Source organism: Pongo pygmaeus, chromosome 3 (assembly GCF_028885625.2).
Source record: "Pongo pygmaeus isolate AG05252 chromosome 3, NHGRI_mPonPyg2-v2.0_pri, whole genome shotgun sequence".
Classification (NCBI taxonomy): domain Eukaryota; kingdom Metazoa; phylum Chordata; class Mammalia; order Primates; family Hominidae; genus Pongo; species Pongo pygmaeus.
In genome coordinates, this window is record NC_072376.2 from 23377194 (window position 1) to 23396830 (window position 19637).

The 19637-nt window shown below is 39.5% G+C and overlaps 1 protein-coding gene across 2 annotated transcripts in view; it reads right to left on the minus strand.

The window, feature by feature from the left end:
* Positions 1–19637, minus strand: part of PPARGC1A (PPARG coactivator 1 alpha) — a 681913-nt gene that overhangs the window by 463754 nt on the left and 198522 nt on the right. Inside the window, exon 2 of one of the 2 annotated variants that reach the window (XM_054484918.2) lies at positions 2184–2248. The exons of the other annotated variant lie outside the window; for it this stretch is intronic. Coding sequence (XP_054340893.1) covers positions 2184–2201 — 18 coding nt within the window. The 5' untranslated portion in view covers positions 2202–2248. The remainder of the gene's footprint in view (positions 1–2183; positions 2249–19637) is intronic. 2 annotated transcript variants of the gene reach the window in all.

Consider the following 19637-nt stretch of genomic DNA (forward strand, 5'->3'; position numbering starts at 1 on the left):
CAATTACCTCATTGGGATCTCATCATCTTCCTGTGAAGCAGTGGAAGTAGATGCTATTATTTCCATTTTACAGATGAAGAAAGTAAGATTCAGAGAAGGTTGCCAGCAGTCAAGACTGGAACTAGACTAGTATGTATTTCCACTATTGCTCTTTATATCCAGAACAAACTGACTCAGTGACCCAGACATTTCCCTACTTATTTTGTGGGGAAGGGAGGGAGTCTTGTTTCAAAGAAGACACGGAAAGCACTCTGTTGCCAAGGTTTGTCTTGCATACCAAAAAAGATCCAGATCGGAAGGAGACATGTCAACAACTCTGCCGTCATCATGATTTCTGCTAACTATGAAATGAAAGTTAATTTCATGCCTCGCATTCGCAGACAAAAAGGTTCAGAGCTGTTTAAATTCTCTTCAGCCCAATGACAGTTAGTAAACAGGAGACTTAGTGTTCTAATGCTTGAATTCACCCTTCGTATCTCAATATATTATTTATGCACTCAGCTTAAAATAAACAGCAACTCCAAAGTAGGTGAATGGTCTCATTTAGTACAAACTTTTTTTTCACTCTGACAGTTACTTTAAAACATGGGTAAACAACCTTAATTCACTTCTAACGAATTAGTAGGCTACTGCTGTGTCTACAGGAGGCAAGCAGATTGTATTATTAACCAAAACAACTTTCTTCCTGTCAATCACCTGCACCTCACAGAGGGATGTGGGCTTTGCTGTCTCGTTACTCAAACCAATCCACGGGTACATGTGATTCTAGACGATTTCTTCAGAGGTCATTGTCTTCCGAAACTTTGATTAGATCTCTGGACTCTGAGATGCAGAATGGGGCCTGGAGAAGATAGATTCTCAGTGCTGCTTGTTAAGAAAGATATAGACAGATAAGAACTTTTCCAGAGGGGTAAAGAGTATTGGAAATCATGGAAATGAGCTCTAGTTGTTGAAAGAACTGAAGGTGACAGAAAGACCACTGTAAGGAGACTCAGTAAGTGTCACTAAATATTTGAAATGGTGTCATTTTGTAGGAGGAACACTTGTTCATTGTAGGATGAATAGGAAAAGTAGAACCCAAGGGCACAGATACATAGAGGTTGGATTTATGTTTAACTTGAGAAGGAATTCTCTAACTGTCAGAGTTGTCTTTTTAGGTTGTAGACTTTCTGCCTCTAGAGGTTCTCAGGCTCCAGTCAGGTGGAACCCTTAGAACCGGCCAACAAATAGGGCTAGATGAGACACATAAGACCCTTGCAGACTTAGATCCTACAGCCGCATGAATCCAAGGATTACTCACTAAAATAGTCTTCAATAAGCAGTCCTAATCTTAAACTTCTCTATGATCGATTTTAAAGGGTGACCGCCACCTTTTAAAAGAAAAAAAAAATCAAACCATGGGTTAAGCACTGAGCATGTAGCTGGTCAATCTATGGTAGCACACACAATTCCAGGGCATTGGTTGTCCTGGCAAAATAAAAAGATGCACCATTCAATGGAGAAAATCTATCGAAGCAGTTGCTTTGGGATTGCACAGTCTCCTCCTGCCCTTTTGCAGCCTTTGCCATTGTACAGGTAGGAAGCAATTCCCAGGTTCCCCTGGACTGTAACCTGGTTAAGCAGGGGTGATCCACACTTAGCTCACCATTCTGGTTGGCCTCCTCCCCCTGCCCCATGTCTGCAAACACAATAATTAGCAAACTATCTAATCAACTTTCATCCTTAACAAAATATCATTCACCTCACGGAAACATTCATTCTCTCCCTGAAATCAACCATTTCTTTGAGACATAAACTGACTGCTCAAAACACAAGTTAAATACAATTTTAAAAGAAAGGAAGAGAGAGTTGAGAGAAGAGAAATAAAGACACCTTACATTTATATCCATGGTTCATATCAACATTTTTACATATAATAATATACAGACATATTTTGTCCAAATTAGTAAGCATTGCTTGAATTTATATTTATGGAGGGTGGCAGGTGGAGGTGGCTTTTCAACATCCAACATATTGTCAAAACATTAGAGTTCAGAAACATTAAATGCCTCAAAGAAGTCAGATTATCAGTATCTGGGTGTGAAGCTTGGTGTTACAGATTCCCTGATACGGCAAGAGCAGACATTTGGTATTTGCACTTTGGAATAACAGAAAATAACATGACAATAATGTATTATACTTACAAAGTACCCTTCATCCATGGGGCTCCAATTTTACCAATATTAGTTCACTGATTTTCGCAAAAAACCTGAAAGGCAGAGGGTAAGTTTGTGTTACCCCCACTTTGCAGATGGGGATACTGAAAGGCAATAAGGTTTTAAATTATTGGTCCATTATGGTGAGAATTCAGTCATGGGAGAACAAGAATTACCATTGTAGCCTTCCCCATCACAATGCATCTTGACCACCCATCTTTCCCAAGGGGACTGATATTTCCTATGTCATTTTCACCACAATCTTAACATATTAAACACGTTTTAGGGTAAGACAGTGATGAGTGCAACCTCTTGTTTTTATGAGCCCAGACACCAATATTCTTTTAATACTAGAGATAAGATTGGAAAAATTCCCATATCCATTTTAAAACATGGAAGAAAAAATTGGATTGACAAAATGCAACCATCCAACTAAAATTTGGCCTGAAAATAATGTTACTACTGTTCAGTTTGTTATATACTTATGTTCACATTTCAGCATATGGACTTGTCTTTTAAAAAGATTGCAAGGAAGTCAGAATACTTCAGAAGTAATTTCGTTAACAACATTTTTAGAAGGGTGTATTTTTAACAGTCCTTTCTAGGACATCCCATCCTTTCTACCACTCTCAGACCATTTATTCATGCATTGAAAAAATAATCAGTATTTATTGAGTTCTTACTCAATAAGTTTAGAACTGTGTGTGGCTTCTTGGAGGACACAAAAATGTGTATGACGTAGGTCTTACCGTCAAGAAACTTAGAATCTTATGGTTCAATAATTTTATTACTATGACAACCACTCTAATCAAAAGCTCTACAGAAAGATCTGATAGTTTCTAGACATTCCTGGCAAGTCATAGACACCAATCCCAGAAAGATGGCATCTTCAGAAAATATTCCAAAAAAAGGGTGAGTTTGGGTTCTGTGTATGAGCCATACTATTTGGGATTACAGAAATACTAAAAGATGGGTCTCCTTAAAATGACTGGCCCGGAGTTTTCCCAAAGCCCATGGCTTGAGGGTCACGATCTCTCACTGTCTTCTCCTTATGTACCTCTGCAACAGCACTGACCCCTTCACTCATCCTCAAATACTCAAGCACATTCCCACCTCAGGAACTTTTTGCTTGGGCCAATATTGTTGCAGTATTTCTACAGCTTACTCCTTCCCTTTCATCAGATCTCTGCTTAAGTACCTGTTCAGTGATGTCTCCCTGACCATCCTATTTAAAATACATTCACGTGCCACAGAACGACATTTCAGCCAACAACCAACCACATATATGAGGTGGTCCCATAACAATATAATACAGTGATATCATATTTATACTGTAACTTTTCTATGTTTAGATACAAATACTTACCATTGTGTTACAATTGTCTAAAGTATTTAGTACAGTTACATCCTAGCCTACAGGTTTGTAACCTGGGAGAAATAGTATATACAGGGAATTTTTTTGTTTACTGCTAAATTCTAGTGTGAAGGCACTCCACGAATATTGATTGAATTCATGAATCACAGCATTAAACTAGGTGCTCTTCCTTTTTTCTATCTTTTTACTCTCACTGAGATACTGTTATAATTACTAATAAATGAATTTCAATACTGAATCATCATAGATTTTTTCCACCCAAAGGAAAAAATTAAAACTCCTCAAAGACTCAGTGAAATGCTTCTAGAAAATATAATAAACACCTGTTGTTATCATTTTCTGTTATCTTGAGTGCCAGGGTGCGAGTTGGGTGACCTGGCTTCTTGGCCAGCTCTGCTGTGAGCCCTTACCTTCTCCTCTCCCTATGCCTTTGTTTCTCAAGAGTAAAATAAGGCTTAAGAAGTTTATTTATGAAGTTCCTTCTAGTTCAGAAACTAGGTGACAGGCCAAATTATATTCATATTTTTACATCTTCTGATTTAATAGCACTTACTAAGTATAAGCTTCTCTCAAAGGTGGCAAGGTCATCATTTCATATTAAGCAAAGTAGGAATCCCAGAAGCAAGAATGTGCATGTCTGTCTACATCTACAAGCACACTGATTTTGGACACACAACACAGTGATCACTGAAATCCTGTTCCCCCATCCTCACTCTCACACCACCAACATATGACAGACATGCAAAGAAAGATGCCACATCAGCTGTTTACGGCATCTTGAGTCACAGAAACTCCACTTGGGTCTCTAAACAGATTTCTTGTTTACTTGCACATTAATAAAACTCACACCTTCGCCAGTCAGAATTTTTTCCCCGAGCATCTGAACATCCAAAGAGATTTAGAAGCAATTAACATTCACGAGTAACAGAGCAATCAACATGGGAATCGCTAATGGGACTGGACAGGATCCAAGAGCTGATATGAGGATAATAGTGAGTCCCTGACATAGGTTATGGTGTTAATTCTGGAGGGCAGAGTCATGGTATGTTTTCAATAGCTTTGTGGGGCTGCTGTCACAATCACATATGCCTCTCCTATACATGGTTCCTCACCCCTACGACATGCCTTTTTTTTTTAACTGCTATGGAAAAGATGGCATTTTTGCACTGATAATAACAGAACCTCTAGCATTAATGGTATATAATGAATCCAAGTTTATTTTTAAATTGCCTACCTGACAAAATGTTAAAATGTCATTTATTTTCCCAGTTTGGGTCTCCAGACTATCTTTACCTGTTAGCCCTTGTAGCTAGAGGCCACAAAAATAACAGCTATGAATTTCCACCTTGACGCTTCCCCAATGAGTTTTGCCAGTTACTTGTGTGTACATGGGTTCATACATCCCTCGTAAATAGGAAGACATGGGTATTCCTATTCCAACCACCTCTATACTTGCTTCCTTGTCAGTTTCCCTGACCTGTTTTCATGAAGATCACAGAAATCAGCACACCACATCACCCCACGCCTTTCCACCCTACTGGGAGAGTCTCTGGGTAATAGAGAATGTTTCCATTGTTCCTCTTTCTGCCTTCCATTTTCTAGCCTTCATCTCTCATCACTACAATCCATCAAAAATGCCAATGCCAGGCAAATCTCTCTCTCCCTTCCCTTGGACCACATTCTTAAATCCCTGCCCTGGCACTCCTTCTCCCTCAGCCTACAGAGCAAATGGCTCAACCTTCAGAGCCTCTGACCTCTCCAGACCCACACACACTTCTGAATCCTCAGGACCGCTCCCCGCCCTTCTCCTCCTCCTCCTGTGTCATCTGGTTTCCCTTGGAACCAAGATACCCACCTCTGGTTACAGGACACTTTCTCTTTCTATAGGAACTCTAGGTCCCCTGCAGGCAGACTGCCTGCTGTATTTCCATTTTTCACTTTGCATGTAATTCATCACAGCCAATTATGATTTGCTTTATTCTGTGTGGTCCAACAAAATAAATTTCTTCCTAGGAAGAGCTTTCAATTTTTTCAGCTGTTTTCACATTAGACACGAGAATGTAATTGAGTAAACACCATTTTTGTGAATTGTAATATATTTCTGGTTATTCTATTTCATTCATGCTTTCTTCCGTTCCTTTCTTTTATTTTCCTATTTCTGGCTATTAAAGGGCCCCCTCTTACTTAAAGATCCAGCATGTCAATTTTTTTTCCTCCACCTCCCCACCTCCAACACACAGCCATTATGAAAGTGTATCCCTCTTTAAAGCTTCAGTTTATTCTCTGAATACAATCGGATACAGATGCACAATCTGCCTCCACCAAGCTGTGTGTGCTAAAAGCCTGTTTTGACAAAGATTTTATACAACATAATCCAAATGAAAGGTAAGTTATCAACAGACCCGTACTTAAGAATCCCTCACTGTTATCTCTGGGGCAAGCAGTTTAATATTCCCAGCGGCAGTCTCAAAGATGCATGCCTAAGACCCTCCCTCCCAACCCCCACCAAGTCAACACACACCCCCCACCCCCATGACTCCCTTCCCACCCCTAGTAGCAGCAGTGGAGGATAAAGTGCTTCTGGGCCCATGGTAATCCAATCAGGGCTGGGTGTGCTTCAATCTCTACCCGTCCTCAGAAAACATTTTGGCAGAATGCCTTTCAACTACACTTTGCATTCCACACCGGGTCCTGTGCTCATTCTGGTGGTTCTGCAGAAGTGAAAGTGGCCCTGCCCAGGGAGTGGACTTCACCTGCCTTCCCAAACTGCAGGATATCAGAAGCACTTCTGCCATGAAGGTGTGGGTCTGGGGGCTGAGGCTCTGACAGTACCCACCACACACAAGGAGTGAAAAAGGCAAAGGAAAACATGAAATGAACACATCAATTTTGTTTAACTTCAAAGAGTAAAGGAAACCATTTTTCAATCCTTTGCCCTTACCTATGCACCAGTGAAAACATTCCACCCAGTCTATTTATTAGTCAGGGCTTTTCGGGGGTCTGTAACCTTTCCAGATCCCTTTGGCTGTCTGACGAAATCTATGGACCCCTTCCAAGAACGGTTTATAAAAGATTGCAAAGGAGATTAATTATATTGAAATACCTTTACTTCTCAAGTTAAGCAGCGCAGCAGGATGTGGTTTTAGTGGATGAAAAGATAGCTGCTCCCTGGATTTTTTTTTTTTTTTAAACTTGGGATTTCTACAGAAGAGATTTGTGCTGGGCAAGTGATGGCTGTGGTAAAAAGCATGAAGTGGTGACTGTCCACACTGTCCTCAGGGCTGTACAACTTCCTGTACATCAGACTTGGTAGCTGGCTCTGCCTTGCAGATGGCTCCATGCACATTAACACAGGGTGCTTCAATATTTGCTATACTGGAATAGCTGAGATTTGGACTTCCTTTATTCACAGTCCTACGTAGATTTTAACTACTCCTGAGAGAGAAGAGTCGACAAGTACAGAAAACAATGTGAGGAGATTTTGGAAAAGAGAAGTCGTGGTAGAAAACTTGAATCTAACCATTTACTCTTTTTCTAAATATTTACTGAGCACTTACTGTAGGCTCACAGTAGTAAACAAGTGGCCTAAAGACCTTTCCCCCAAAAAAGTTCAAGCCCAAATGTGGGGAGATACCCTATAAGCAAATAAACAAGTAAATGTAAAACAAATAAACACTATATATATGTCCAATGGTGATAAAACAAAGCAGAAGAGATGAGAGAGTGCATGGACAGTTGTCATATTTCATGCAGAGTTTATTTCCCATTTCACATCAATAAATATTCATCAAGTTCCTACTGTGTTTCAGGCCCTGGAGTGGATTCAAGGAAACTGACATATATATATACATATATGTGAGTGTATGCACACACACACAGACACAGACACACAGAGTTGACCCTTTATCAGCACAGATTTAAACTGCATGGGTCCACTTATACAGAGGTCTTTTTCAATAAAAGTTACACCAAGTGTGTCTGTCTCTCCTGCCTCCCCTTCCACCTTGTCCATCTCCACTTCTGCTGTACCTGAGACAGCAAGACCAACCTCTCCTCTTCCTCCTCCTCAGTCCACCCAATGTGAAGATGATGAGGATGAAGACTTTTATGATGATCCAATTCCACTTAATGAATAGTAAAGATATTTTCTCTTCCCTGTGATTTTTATTTTTTTGAGACAGGGTCTCACTCTGTCACCCAGGCTGGAGTGCAGTGGTGCCATCTTGGCTCACTGCAGCCTCGACCTCCAGGAATCAAGGGATCCTCCCACCTCAGCCTCCTGAGTAGCTGGGATTACAGGTGTGCCCTACAATGCCCAGCTAATTTTTTATGTTTTTGTAGAGATGGGGTCTCGCCATTTTTCCCAGGCTGGTCTTGAACTCCTGGGCTCAAGAGATCCGCTTGCCTCAGCCTCCCAAAGTGCTGGGATTACAGGTGTGAGCCACCTTGCCCAGCTCTTATGATTTTCTTAACATTTTCTTGTCTCTAGCTTACCTTATGGTAAGAATAAAGTATAGAATACATATAACATATAAAACATTTTTTAATTGACTGCTTATGTTATCAGTAAAGCTTCCAGTCAATAGTAGACTAACAGTAGTTACGTTTTGGGAGAATCAAAAGTTATACTCAGATTTTCAATGGTGTGGAGGGTTGGCACGCCTCATACCCATGTTGTTTAAGGCTCAACTGCACGTATGTGTACACACATATCACTCACTCAATTTCCAGTTACTTGCATGTGAAGGGTGCACAGAGTCTCCACCAAGAGAGGTCTGTGATGCCACACTGCTGAACAGTTTCTTTTCAGAAAGGTGACCAGTGAATGCCACCAAGGGCCCACAAGAGTAGAAAAGGTGCCGTGAGGACTGCATTTGCTGTGCTGAAGGGCATGAGCTTTGGAAGCATCAAGAGCCTTGGCAGAAGGTCAGCCACCGTGATCCTATGCTCAACTCTACCACCTATCTCACTAAGTGCCCCAAGGCAAGTTACATACATCACCTCTTAGGCCTTTAGAACCTTCATCGGCAACATGTGGAACTGAGGCTGCCATGGAGTTCAAATGCAGTAACGCAAGGAAAGCACCCAGCACAGTGCCTGCTACTAAGAATTAGAGAGATGAGTTCTTGTCTCACGTATCTTCTTATCAAGGAATAAGAAGCACAACAGGAATGCAAAAGCCCCAAACAAAGACCATGCACCCAGAGCAGGTGTACAAGAACTGCTTTTGCCTATTTGTTTCCTCTGTTTTTGTTTTTGTGGCCAAATGGATCTGGGGAATACTTGCAGGTGTTACTTAAAAAAAAGAGAGAGACTTCATAGTGAAATAAGTTTTAGAAACAACAAAGAAATGAGGTAGCACAGTTCTCTTTGCTTCAGGTTTTCTCTTAGTTTAATATGCTAATGCACATCACATATCTCCAAGAACTGTCAACAATGTATGACATTGTATATGTCATACAATGTATGTTTCCCCAATGTATGTGACCATGGAACCCTTTGGCATGGAAAAATCCCATGTGACAGTTATTCTACGGAGAAGACTTTGGGAAATGTGGGTTTGTTAAAATAACAAATAAATCAAAAGATAAGAAATATATACCCTATTTGGTTCTGATGTGGTCTAGTAGCTTTCACTGAAAAGGCAGACTTCAGCGTATTTTTGTGCACACCAAGAAAGCCTAGTACCAGTGTTTCCTATTCACTGAACCAAGGCAACTTCTCCTGCTTTTCCTATAAAAAGAAGTAATTATTCTGGGACCACAGTGCATTTGGGGGAAATGTTGGCAACATCTGAACACTTCTCATTCCCTTGGACAGGTAATTCCACTATTTTCTGCAATAAATGGGCCCTTAAAATGAGTTTTGTTAATTATTCTCTTGAAAGCCAAATCCTCTTCTGACTGCACAGGGGAAGCCTTCTGCTTAAAGTCACCCTGGGTTTTCTTTATTATCTGAATGCTTCACAGTGAGCAATGCATTACTTTCATAAACAGAAAATCGATGCCGGGGGGCAGAAAAAAAGAAAAGAAATTTCATAGGGATGTGTTGATACACCTACGATTAGTCCAAAAATTGCTTACTTGTACATGAAGATTTTATATATGGGGCTTTCCATGAAGACCTTACTTAATGTTAGAATACTAGATACATTTGAAGTGGAAGAGGTGGTCAAAGAGAAAACTAGGGCGAAAATTGTTCCTCACGTGCTTAGAATTCAATTGCAGAAAGAAAGAATCCTTAAGACTCACCCACATTCTAGGAGGCAAAAGAATAGAGAGAAAGAGAGAGAGAGAAGGAAGAAAGGGAGGGAGGGAGGAAAAGGCGAGAAGGAGAGAGGAAAGAACTAAAAAGAGGGGGAGCACATGTGTAAAAGAGGGGAGTAAGGGAGTCATTGAAAAGCCTAAGTTTGGGGGAGAGGAGGCTACAAATGCACAGATTTAAATTAACCCAAGCCCGTAAAAAGGCTTTGTACAAGGGCTCTGGCGTTAATGGGATTTGGATTGCTACAGACTGCAAATCAAGAACAGAACATAACGAGAGATGCCGGAGTTATTTTTGAAATGTATGTCTTAAGTAATGTGAAGCTTAACTAACAGGGACACTGCAGCATTTTGCAGTGGCTGCTGGCTTGTGGCCTGGCTGGGAACCGGAGCTGCCCAATGAATAAGTTGCGGCCTCCCACCTGGGACCAGATGGACTTGGGTGAGCCTTGACCCTAAGGTGTGCCGCTGAGGAGTTGCTTCGTGTTGTAGGAGTAAATGCAGCTGCTCTGTTAGATTGCTTAGTGATGCAGATGATGCAGGTGGAGAGTAACCCTCTGAGCCCCAGGATCTTGGGGCCATGGGTTTAGCATTCATTCATTCATTCAGTCAGTCAGTAGGTGCCTCCATCAGTGCCTCTCATCAGTGCCTCCAAGGTGCCTGGAATTGTTTGGGGTCTTGTGAATACCATGAATCTCTGCTGTCAAGGAACTTATATTATCCCAGAGGAGGGTAAGTGAACAAATAAGTAAGAATTTCTGTTGGTGATAAGGGCCTTGAAGAAAATAAAAAAAGGAAAAGGAGATGAGGTACAGTGCGGCTTAAGGGCAGGGGAAATGTGTTCAGGGAAGGCATCCCTGTGGCAAGAACATTTAAGCTGAGCCTTGAATAATGAGGACTCCAGGCTGCAAAGATCTAGGGAAAGAAGAACAGAGGCGGAGGGAGCGCCATCCTCAGATTTAGAATAAGCGGCCATCTTCCCATTCCTCACTACCAGCTAACTCAGCTTTCCACAACACTAAATTCAAAAGCAAACAGACATGTTTAATTTTAAAATCTTAAATTGAATACTATGCCACTAGGAAAATATATCCTGAAACTTAGGTATTTTTAGAATGATCCGCTTCAGTTTCCTCAAGTACTTTTTTCCCTTGTTCAACCAGAAGACCCACATAGTTTAGGTACATCAGCTTCCTCTAAATACCTGAAACTGCATTCATCAGCCACTTTCTAAAAATTGGATCTTACTTCAAAGCTGAATGACTTGATGACTCCCATAACAGAATACATTACACTGATTATGGGATTATTCACATGCCATTTGCAAGAGGTTGGGCAATATTTCTCAACATTCCACCGACCAACAAACAGAGTAGCGACAGTGGAATGCTAATATGCAAATGCCCTCCATGTCCTGATACCATGATAAAATTCCTCTTCACTTGTTTTTTTTTTAACTGATGTTAAAAAAGAGAGAGGGATGGTTATTTCGGTACAATGCAGCCCACAGAGAATAAAAGGCGTAAGCCCCAGCAGGGAACCAAAGCGGAGATTGTTTCCATGACCTGGCACTCACTAAGCACTCAATAAATGTAGGTTCCTTCCCCTTCCCTTTCCCCTTCACCCTTAAATGCCAAAACGCTGAGGGTTCATTTTTATATCAATAAGCTTTGAATAACATATTCATTGGCTCCTTCTTTTGTGACTATCAATCCGTTGTTGTGTTTTCATCTTCTGGCAATTGTTTCAGCTTCATCAATTCATGCCAGGAAGAATGATTTGGGGTGAGAAGAGGGTGAGGAGGTGGAAGCTTCATAGGCGTGGTTCACTGTCCATCAATGATTAGCATTTTACACTCAAGACAATCAAACTCGTACTTTACTTTTAAAGTTTTAGGAGGAACACATATTAAAAACCAAAATGAAAACAGGGCATCGTAAGTTCAAGGAAGCCACAAAGTAGACCAAGCAGCATAATTCTACTAAGCACCATTTTATTAGCTAATCAACGTGTCATTTTTTTTTCCTATGGGCACCTACTTACTGTCTTGTAATTTCCATAAGGGCACCATCTGTATTTATAAAAGAATTATCTTTGTGGTGATCTAGCAATCTACAAACAACGGTGATATTTAACTTTTCTTAGGGGATCAATTGTAGAATTAAGTTAAAGGATTTATAAGTCTCTTTTTCAGGATAAACCTTAAAAGGACTTTTTCATACATCTCTGTGATGTTGGAAGCACTTGAAACAACAAAAAAATGTAATTTTGATTTATTAAAATATAAAGTTCTGGATCTTGACATGTACATTTTTAATCAATCATAATGAGCCTCTACTATAAAGTCCAGTAAAACAATAATAAGTAAAATATTTTCTTTTTTCCATTTTAGCTGAAAGGGTGGGTTAATTTTCAATGTGATCTGGTTTGGTGCTCTATGGCTCAGACAGAATCCAGTATTAACCAAGGTCACTGCTATGAGTTCAATCAGCATCCAGTCAGCTAACTCAGTTATAACACATGGTTAAACCCTCTCTTGTCCAGTTTTTAATGATGGCCTTGCAAATGCATGTTGCTTGTCCAATGATGGCTAATAATGTGAGTGGAGATCAGCCAGCAAACCCCCTACCACTGATGGAATCAGAAACTCCTAATAGATGCTCTTATATTGGGCACAGATTTCATAGATAAGTAATACAAGGTGCATGCAGGAACAAATTTGTTTAAAGCGTTTCTATGGCTACCAAACAGGACCTCAGAGAGAACAATCTTTGGTTTTACAAAGGTATATAGTTTCAGTTTTGCATTAATCCAAAAAAGTAAAATGCATTTCAAGAGAATCAATCATAGATAAAAATGTCACTGTTTGTCAAGATGCAAATTTCTTCACTAATAATTACTTTGTAAACTTAATTTTAAGCAATATTTAAAATAATTCTGATTAAAATATATAGATGTATTAACAAAATTAAAAAGCAAAATGCAAACTAATATTTATACGTCATTGATTCATTATTTAATCCGTACATATTTGTGGAGTTCCCACTACATTGAGTACCGTTGTAAGAACCAGGTATAGTGAAGAACAGAATACACATAGTCAGCCCCTTCCCTCATGGAGCTTCCTTTTTTTAAAACAAAGTATGTGTAAATGAACAAGTGAGTGGAAATTTACGAAGTTACATTTGTGATTGAACTAAGATATGTAACTACTCTCTCTAATATAGTTTTATTGCTTTTAAAATCTAAATTATGTATTTCTTTTAAATAATTTGATAATGTACCAGCACCAGGAAGTAATCTTTCTGGATTTTGCGTTTTGTATTTTTTGTTTGTTTTTATGCTTGTTTTTAGTCATTGAAATATCAATATTTGACATAATGAATTTAATGAATTTGGACGATCAAATTTTTGAAATGTATTGATAAAATGGAGAATTTTCAGGGAAGTGTTAAAACAAGAATATTTGAGAGTTGGAAAATGGGTCTTCTTGGGGAAAGATAAGGAATCAGAGTCATTTATCTCAAGAAGTGACTTAATTATTATCTCTATAGAATGAACACATAAGAGAATGAATTCTGGTATTCATGACAGATATAAGATGGTGATTGGTTCTGAAATGTATTTGAAATCATTGTACTGTATGATAATTTGAGTTCTACATTCAAATCTTAGCTCTACTACTGTGTAGAGAGAACCTCTCCACATCTCAGTTACTTTATAAAAGGGACATTTTACATAGACTACGCGAGTATAATGAAAGTATATTACTTAGCATGTAGTCTTTAATCACCATTAGCTGTCTTCATCATCACACTTTATTATCATCATCATCATCATCACACAAAAAAACTCAAGCCTTGTTGTAATGAGGGGCAGCTTTGGTCTCCTGCTGACAATCACAAAGGAAGCTGGTAACAGTCTGTCCTGAGCAAACAGGAATTTAATTCAAAAGTCCTCAGTTCAAGACCTAGCTCTTCCAGTATTAACTTGTACAAACTTGTATAAAGCTCTTAAACTTCTGAGTCTCAGTTTTTCCAGCTCTAAAATGGACATAACAGAACTTAACTATGAGATAATATATGTAATAATTAATTTTGAGTGTCAACTTGACTGGGCCATGAGGTACCCAGCTCTATGGTTAAATATTATTCTGGGTGTATTTATGAGAGTGTTTCTGGATAAGGTTAACATCTGAATCAGTAGACTGAGTACAGTGTATTGCCCTCCTCATTGTGGGCTGTGCTCCCATCCAATCTCTTGAAGACTTGAATAGAACAAATAGCTTCTCCTGCCTTCAGATTCAGACTGGAATTTACACCATCTGCTATCTTGATCCCTCTGCGTTGTCCTTCACTGGAACTTACACCACTGGATCTCCTGGCTCTCAGGCCTTCAGACTGCAGCTCCTGCGACTTCTCAGCCTTGATAATCACATAAGTCAATCCCTTATAATAAATCAACCTCTCTCTCTCTCTCTCTCTCTCTCTGTCTCTCTCACTCTCTCTCTCTCTGTGTGTGTGTGTGTGTGTGTGTGTGTATGTGTGTAAAATCAGCTCTTGGCTGTTTCTGTAGAGAACCCTGAGTAATATATTTAAAAAGAACCAGCATATACATTATTTCATTAAATATAGGGCGCTACTAATTTTGTAGAAATACATACTGTGGCAATAGTCTATCATAAATGATCTCTTATTTTAACCACCCAGGATAAAAATTCCCAGAAAGATTATGAACGTGAATTTCAGCTTTACCATTCACTACATAGAAAAAAATCTCTTTAATTCTCTGTGTTCCAATTACCTGGTCAGGAAAAACGAAAGTCGTATAACTTGTGAGGATCACAAATTTAATGTGCAAAGTGTCCAGAAAAGGGTCCAGCGTGCCGAAGATATCCACTGATTGGTAGCTCCTATTCCTTTTGGTCAAACCATGATTTAGTATATTCAATTTCTGGTATGTCTAAACTCTTAAAATGAAGAGTTTTACAGTTTAAAAGTTTACAGTTTAAAACTCTTAAAATGAAAACCATTACAAATAACCTTTGGATTATCTTTAAATAATTCTTTATGGTTTGGAGGAAAAAAATCTATAAAACCGTAAAATACCCAGGGTGTCAAATATACAGTATCATACAAAAATAATCATTTTGTATGATCATGGCTAATACGGTTCAATCTAAATTGCAATCTCATATTTGCCATAATTATACATAACCAAACACTAATAAAAATCACTGCCTTATATTTCAAATTGGTAATTATGGTAGCAAACATTAACAACATGTCAGATATAAGATGGTGATTTGTTCTGAAATGTATTAGAAATCATTATACTGCATGATAATTTTAATTACAGTTTGGTAGCAAGAGAGCATGCAGGGGTCTACTGCTCTAGTGCATCATGGGAACTGGCAGCCCTTCCATGCAGCCCTCACTCTGACTCCTGTTGTTCAAGTTCAAGAAATGCACAATTCCTCCTCCACCTTTAAATAGCGGACTGAGTTCCCTCTGCAGAATCAGCATATCATGAGATTTGGAGTCATTCTTCCAGGATTAAATCCTTGTCCTTTTACTTTTTTTTTGAGACGGAGTCTCGCTCTGTGGCCCTGGCTGGAGTGCAGTGGCACAATCTCAGCTCACTGTAAGCTCCGCCACCCAGGTTCATGCCATTCTCCTGCCTCAGCCTCCCAAGTAGCTGGGACTACAGGCGCCCACCACCACCCCAGCTATTTTTTTTGTATTTTTAGTAGAAATGGGGTTTCACCATGTTAGCCAGGGTGGTCTCAATCTCCTGACCTCATGATCCGCCCGCCTCAGCCTCCCAAAGTGCTGGGATTACAGGCATGAGCCGAGTTCAAATCTCAGTGAGTTCTTTTACTTTCTAGTCATATGAACTGGGCTAAAGGTAAGTTCTCTGTGCCTTAGATTCCTGTTCTTTAAAATGGAAAACATAGTATTACCTACCTCAGAGGGGTATTGTAACAACAAAAGCAGATTATTCTCTATGTAGTACTTAGCCTAGCACCTGGAACATGGTAAGTCCTCAATACAACTATGTATTGAGATAGACATGTATGTATATACATGTGTGGTATACATACTTGTTATTATATTATACTAACACTCAGATCATTCATTTTCCTAAGCTTTTAAGATCCTGGTCTTCATAAAAGTGACCAAGTGTTCTATTTAAGGTGGAGGCGTGCTGACTGTTAGCTTCTGTCTCTCAGGGACTGCATTCTTCAAAACGCATTGGGTTTTCTCCTCTATTGACTCCTTCCATGTTTTCTCCATCTCCTTTTTCTCACTCAGTGCTGAGTCCATGGGATGATGCTATGTTCTTCCTACATATTTTCACCTCTGTCTGTCTTTACCTCATGTGGGATATGATGAGGTTTCTCTTCAAATAATCTGATCAATCTTTTATTATTTAATTCATAGTACCTTAGGATTTTGAGCATTATTCCTAACACTCATCCTCTCTTGAGCCCTTCCTGTTGTCTCTAACGATGGCCTTTAAGTATGGATCCAGGATACACCCCGTGCTCTACCCATAATGCCAGAGAACCACTGAGGAGGCTTCAATCCCTAACAGGTGAATACAAGTGCCATGAAATTCCCACCTCCACCCACATCATACCTCCCTGACTTACCTGATACTAGGCCCTAACTTAGAAATTTAATACACTTCCCCCACAACAAAAAGAAAAAAAAAAATCTTGTGTGAAATTCATTATTCTAACATAAGAACCAATTATTTATTCAGAATTACCCATTTCCACCCCTTTTTAAAATTCTCTGGGCCTTACTACATATTTGCACAACTCTTCCAGTCCCAAGGTCCTCACACAAAGTGGGGAAGAACCCCCAACGTCATCATAAAGCGTCTTTCCTTTCTACATTTCCATACTGTTTCAGGTTAAATATTCAGGGTAACAGACCAGACTGCTAATTAGGGAACTGTCTGAAACCACCATGAACCACATTTCCACTGGTGCAATAAGCAAAGACTCTTCATTAAAATCACTGTCCTCTGTAAGGGAAAGCTGTTTCCAGCGCAATAGATCTAATTCACAGGTGTGATCATGCAGACCCAGGTACAGTATTCATTATTAACTTAAAAAGTATGCCAAATCAATTAAAAACCATTTTAAAGGGAAGGAATAAAATTTAGTTCTACCTAACTGCAGCTCAGCTCTAATTTATCTTCCAGCCACTTTCAAGGGATTTTACTTGGTTCTTAATCTAACATTCATTGGAAAGGGTAATTCTCATGAAATTACAATGGCATCTCTTGCATCGTTTAATGCAAATGTTCCCATTCTTCGGAAATGGAGAGCAGCTTCTCCAATAAAGACTCCCTTCAAAGTGTAAAGTGGGAGAGCTTGGGGAGCTGTTTGAGAAGAATAAAACATTGCATTTCAGCAGCTGCTCAAATTTAAAACTCTGCCCGCATCACTATGACAAATTGTATTCCAAATATAGGTTATTCACAACATGTTTATTATAAGGCGAGGCATATGAATTCCTGCCGTGTCTTTCTTTACAAACATGTCAAGACTTGTGAACCCTTAATGAAATGCAGCATTTTAGAGGCAAGGGAAGCTACGAAGACTCCAGAAAGAAGAGACTCTCTTTCCTGGGACTGGGACCTTGTTATACTAGTGATGGTTCCCATTATCAGAGACACTGTATCATCTCAGAACCAAGTAGGACTTTAGAGGTCATTGAGTCCAGCCACTACAGCTTACAGATGAAGAGACCAAAACCTGAAAGAGAATGAGAATTTTCCTAAGTGTCAGGGCTGGTTAGAGACAAAAACAACCAGGCCCAGGTCTCACCTGCCCAGCCCAAGGCACCTTCCGATAGTGTCATATGGACGAGACTCTCAAATAGCTTTTGTCCCCTTGGGGCACATTTTTTTTTTTTTTTTTTGAGACAGAGTTTCACTCTTGTTGCCCAGGCTGGAGTGCAATGGCATGATCTCAGCTCACTGCAACCTCCACCTTCCAGGTTGAAGCGATTCTCCTGACTCAGCTTCCTGAGTAGGTGGGATTACAGGCACCTGCCACCATGCCCAGCTAATTTTTTTTTTAATGTATTTTTAGTAGAGATGGTGTTTCACCATGTTGGCCAGGCTGGTCTCAAACTCCTGACCTCAAGTGATCCACTGCCTCAACCTCCCAAAGTGCTGGGATTACAGGCGTGAGCCACCGCGCCTGGACGGGGCACTTTTTTAAAGTCCTGTGGGGCACCAACTTCTTGATAATTAGATAAAAGTTTCCATACATTTGGAAATGAATTTATCCCAGTATCATATTTCTACTCATGCTACAGAAGTTAGTTGGACTGATTTTACATTCCTCAACTTTTTTAACCAAGAAGTACAATCCTTCTCATTTGTTAATTCATATTCTCTCTTTTAGGTAAAGTGTCACTGTTCACTGGTCACCGAAGTCCCAAGCAGAGGATATCCACTTCCTACTCTATCCCTTCCTAGTATAGGCCTTGCTGATATGGCCAGAACACAGAAGTCTACCCTGGTTTTACTGTAAAGCAGAGGCCAGCAAACATTTTCTGTAAAGGGCCAGATAGTGATGATGATTCTAGGCTCTGTGGGCCACCTGGTCTCCTTCGTCGCTGCTCAATTCTGCCGTTGCAGTAGAGAAGCAGCCATAGACAATATGTAAACAAATGAGCATGGCTGCGTTCCAATAAAACTTTATTTATCTATACTGAAATTGAATTTCATACCATTTTCATGTGTCATGAAGCATTATTCCTCCTTTGATTTTTATTCAACCATTTAAACATGCAAAAACCATTCTTAACTGATGAGTTATACAAAAATTGGCAGCAGCCAGATTTGTCTTATCTGCCATAGCCTGCCAACCCTTGGTTTAGGGAGATGAAAGAGACCACCAAAAAAACAAATTCCTTTTGCTACCCAGTTGCTCCCTCTTTAAGCTGCTATTGGCCCTCACCTAGCAAATCCACTTTTTTAAAATTAAATGTGCGTGTTTTCCATTTGTGTCCCATGGGTAATGATTCACTAAGGTTATACCCTCCTTGCTAACGACTTCAATAACCACACAGGGTTCCTGGGTAGAGCATCTTCTTCCATGTGAAATATAACTAAAAGGACCAAGAAACTTTGCCACTAAGAAATAGTTGTGATATCATTGTTACACCAATCAGATGAAAGAGAAACATCTATTCAGAGGATAGTCTTATGCTTTCTACAACCCGGATTCTTAGCCCTCACACAGGAAGTACTGCTTCAATTTTGGAAAGAAATATTTTAGTTTCACATATGGCCAATATCAGCACCAACAAATCAATCATTTGAAATTATTATCAATCTTTTGTCTGTACAATCAAGTAAGTAGGAACGTGCTATTTAAATACGTTTACACACAGCACAACTCTACTGGCATCAGCATATTACAAAAACCAATTTTCTTACTTCAACTTCTATCTACTTCTAATTCTGTAGCATAGCTCTGGGGAGTTGCTACAAGGTCTGTGTAAACTGAAAATCTAAATAACATTATGACGCCTATTACAGAACTAATTTATAATCTAATACCCCAGTTGAATTTAATATCCTATTTATTTATTCAAGCAAAATATCTGGAAAAATATGTCACATCATAATGTAGTTGTTATGAAAATGGAAAAATAAGGCAGAATTTTAGAGAAAGCATGATAATTGCCAGGGACAGGTATGAGCAAGAATTTTAGAGCCCCTCACATGAGGAAGAGGCAGGAACCCTTTAATAAATAGGATTTTTGCTTTATA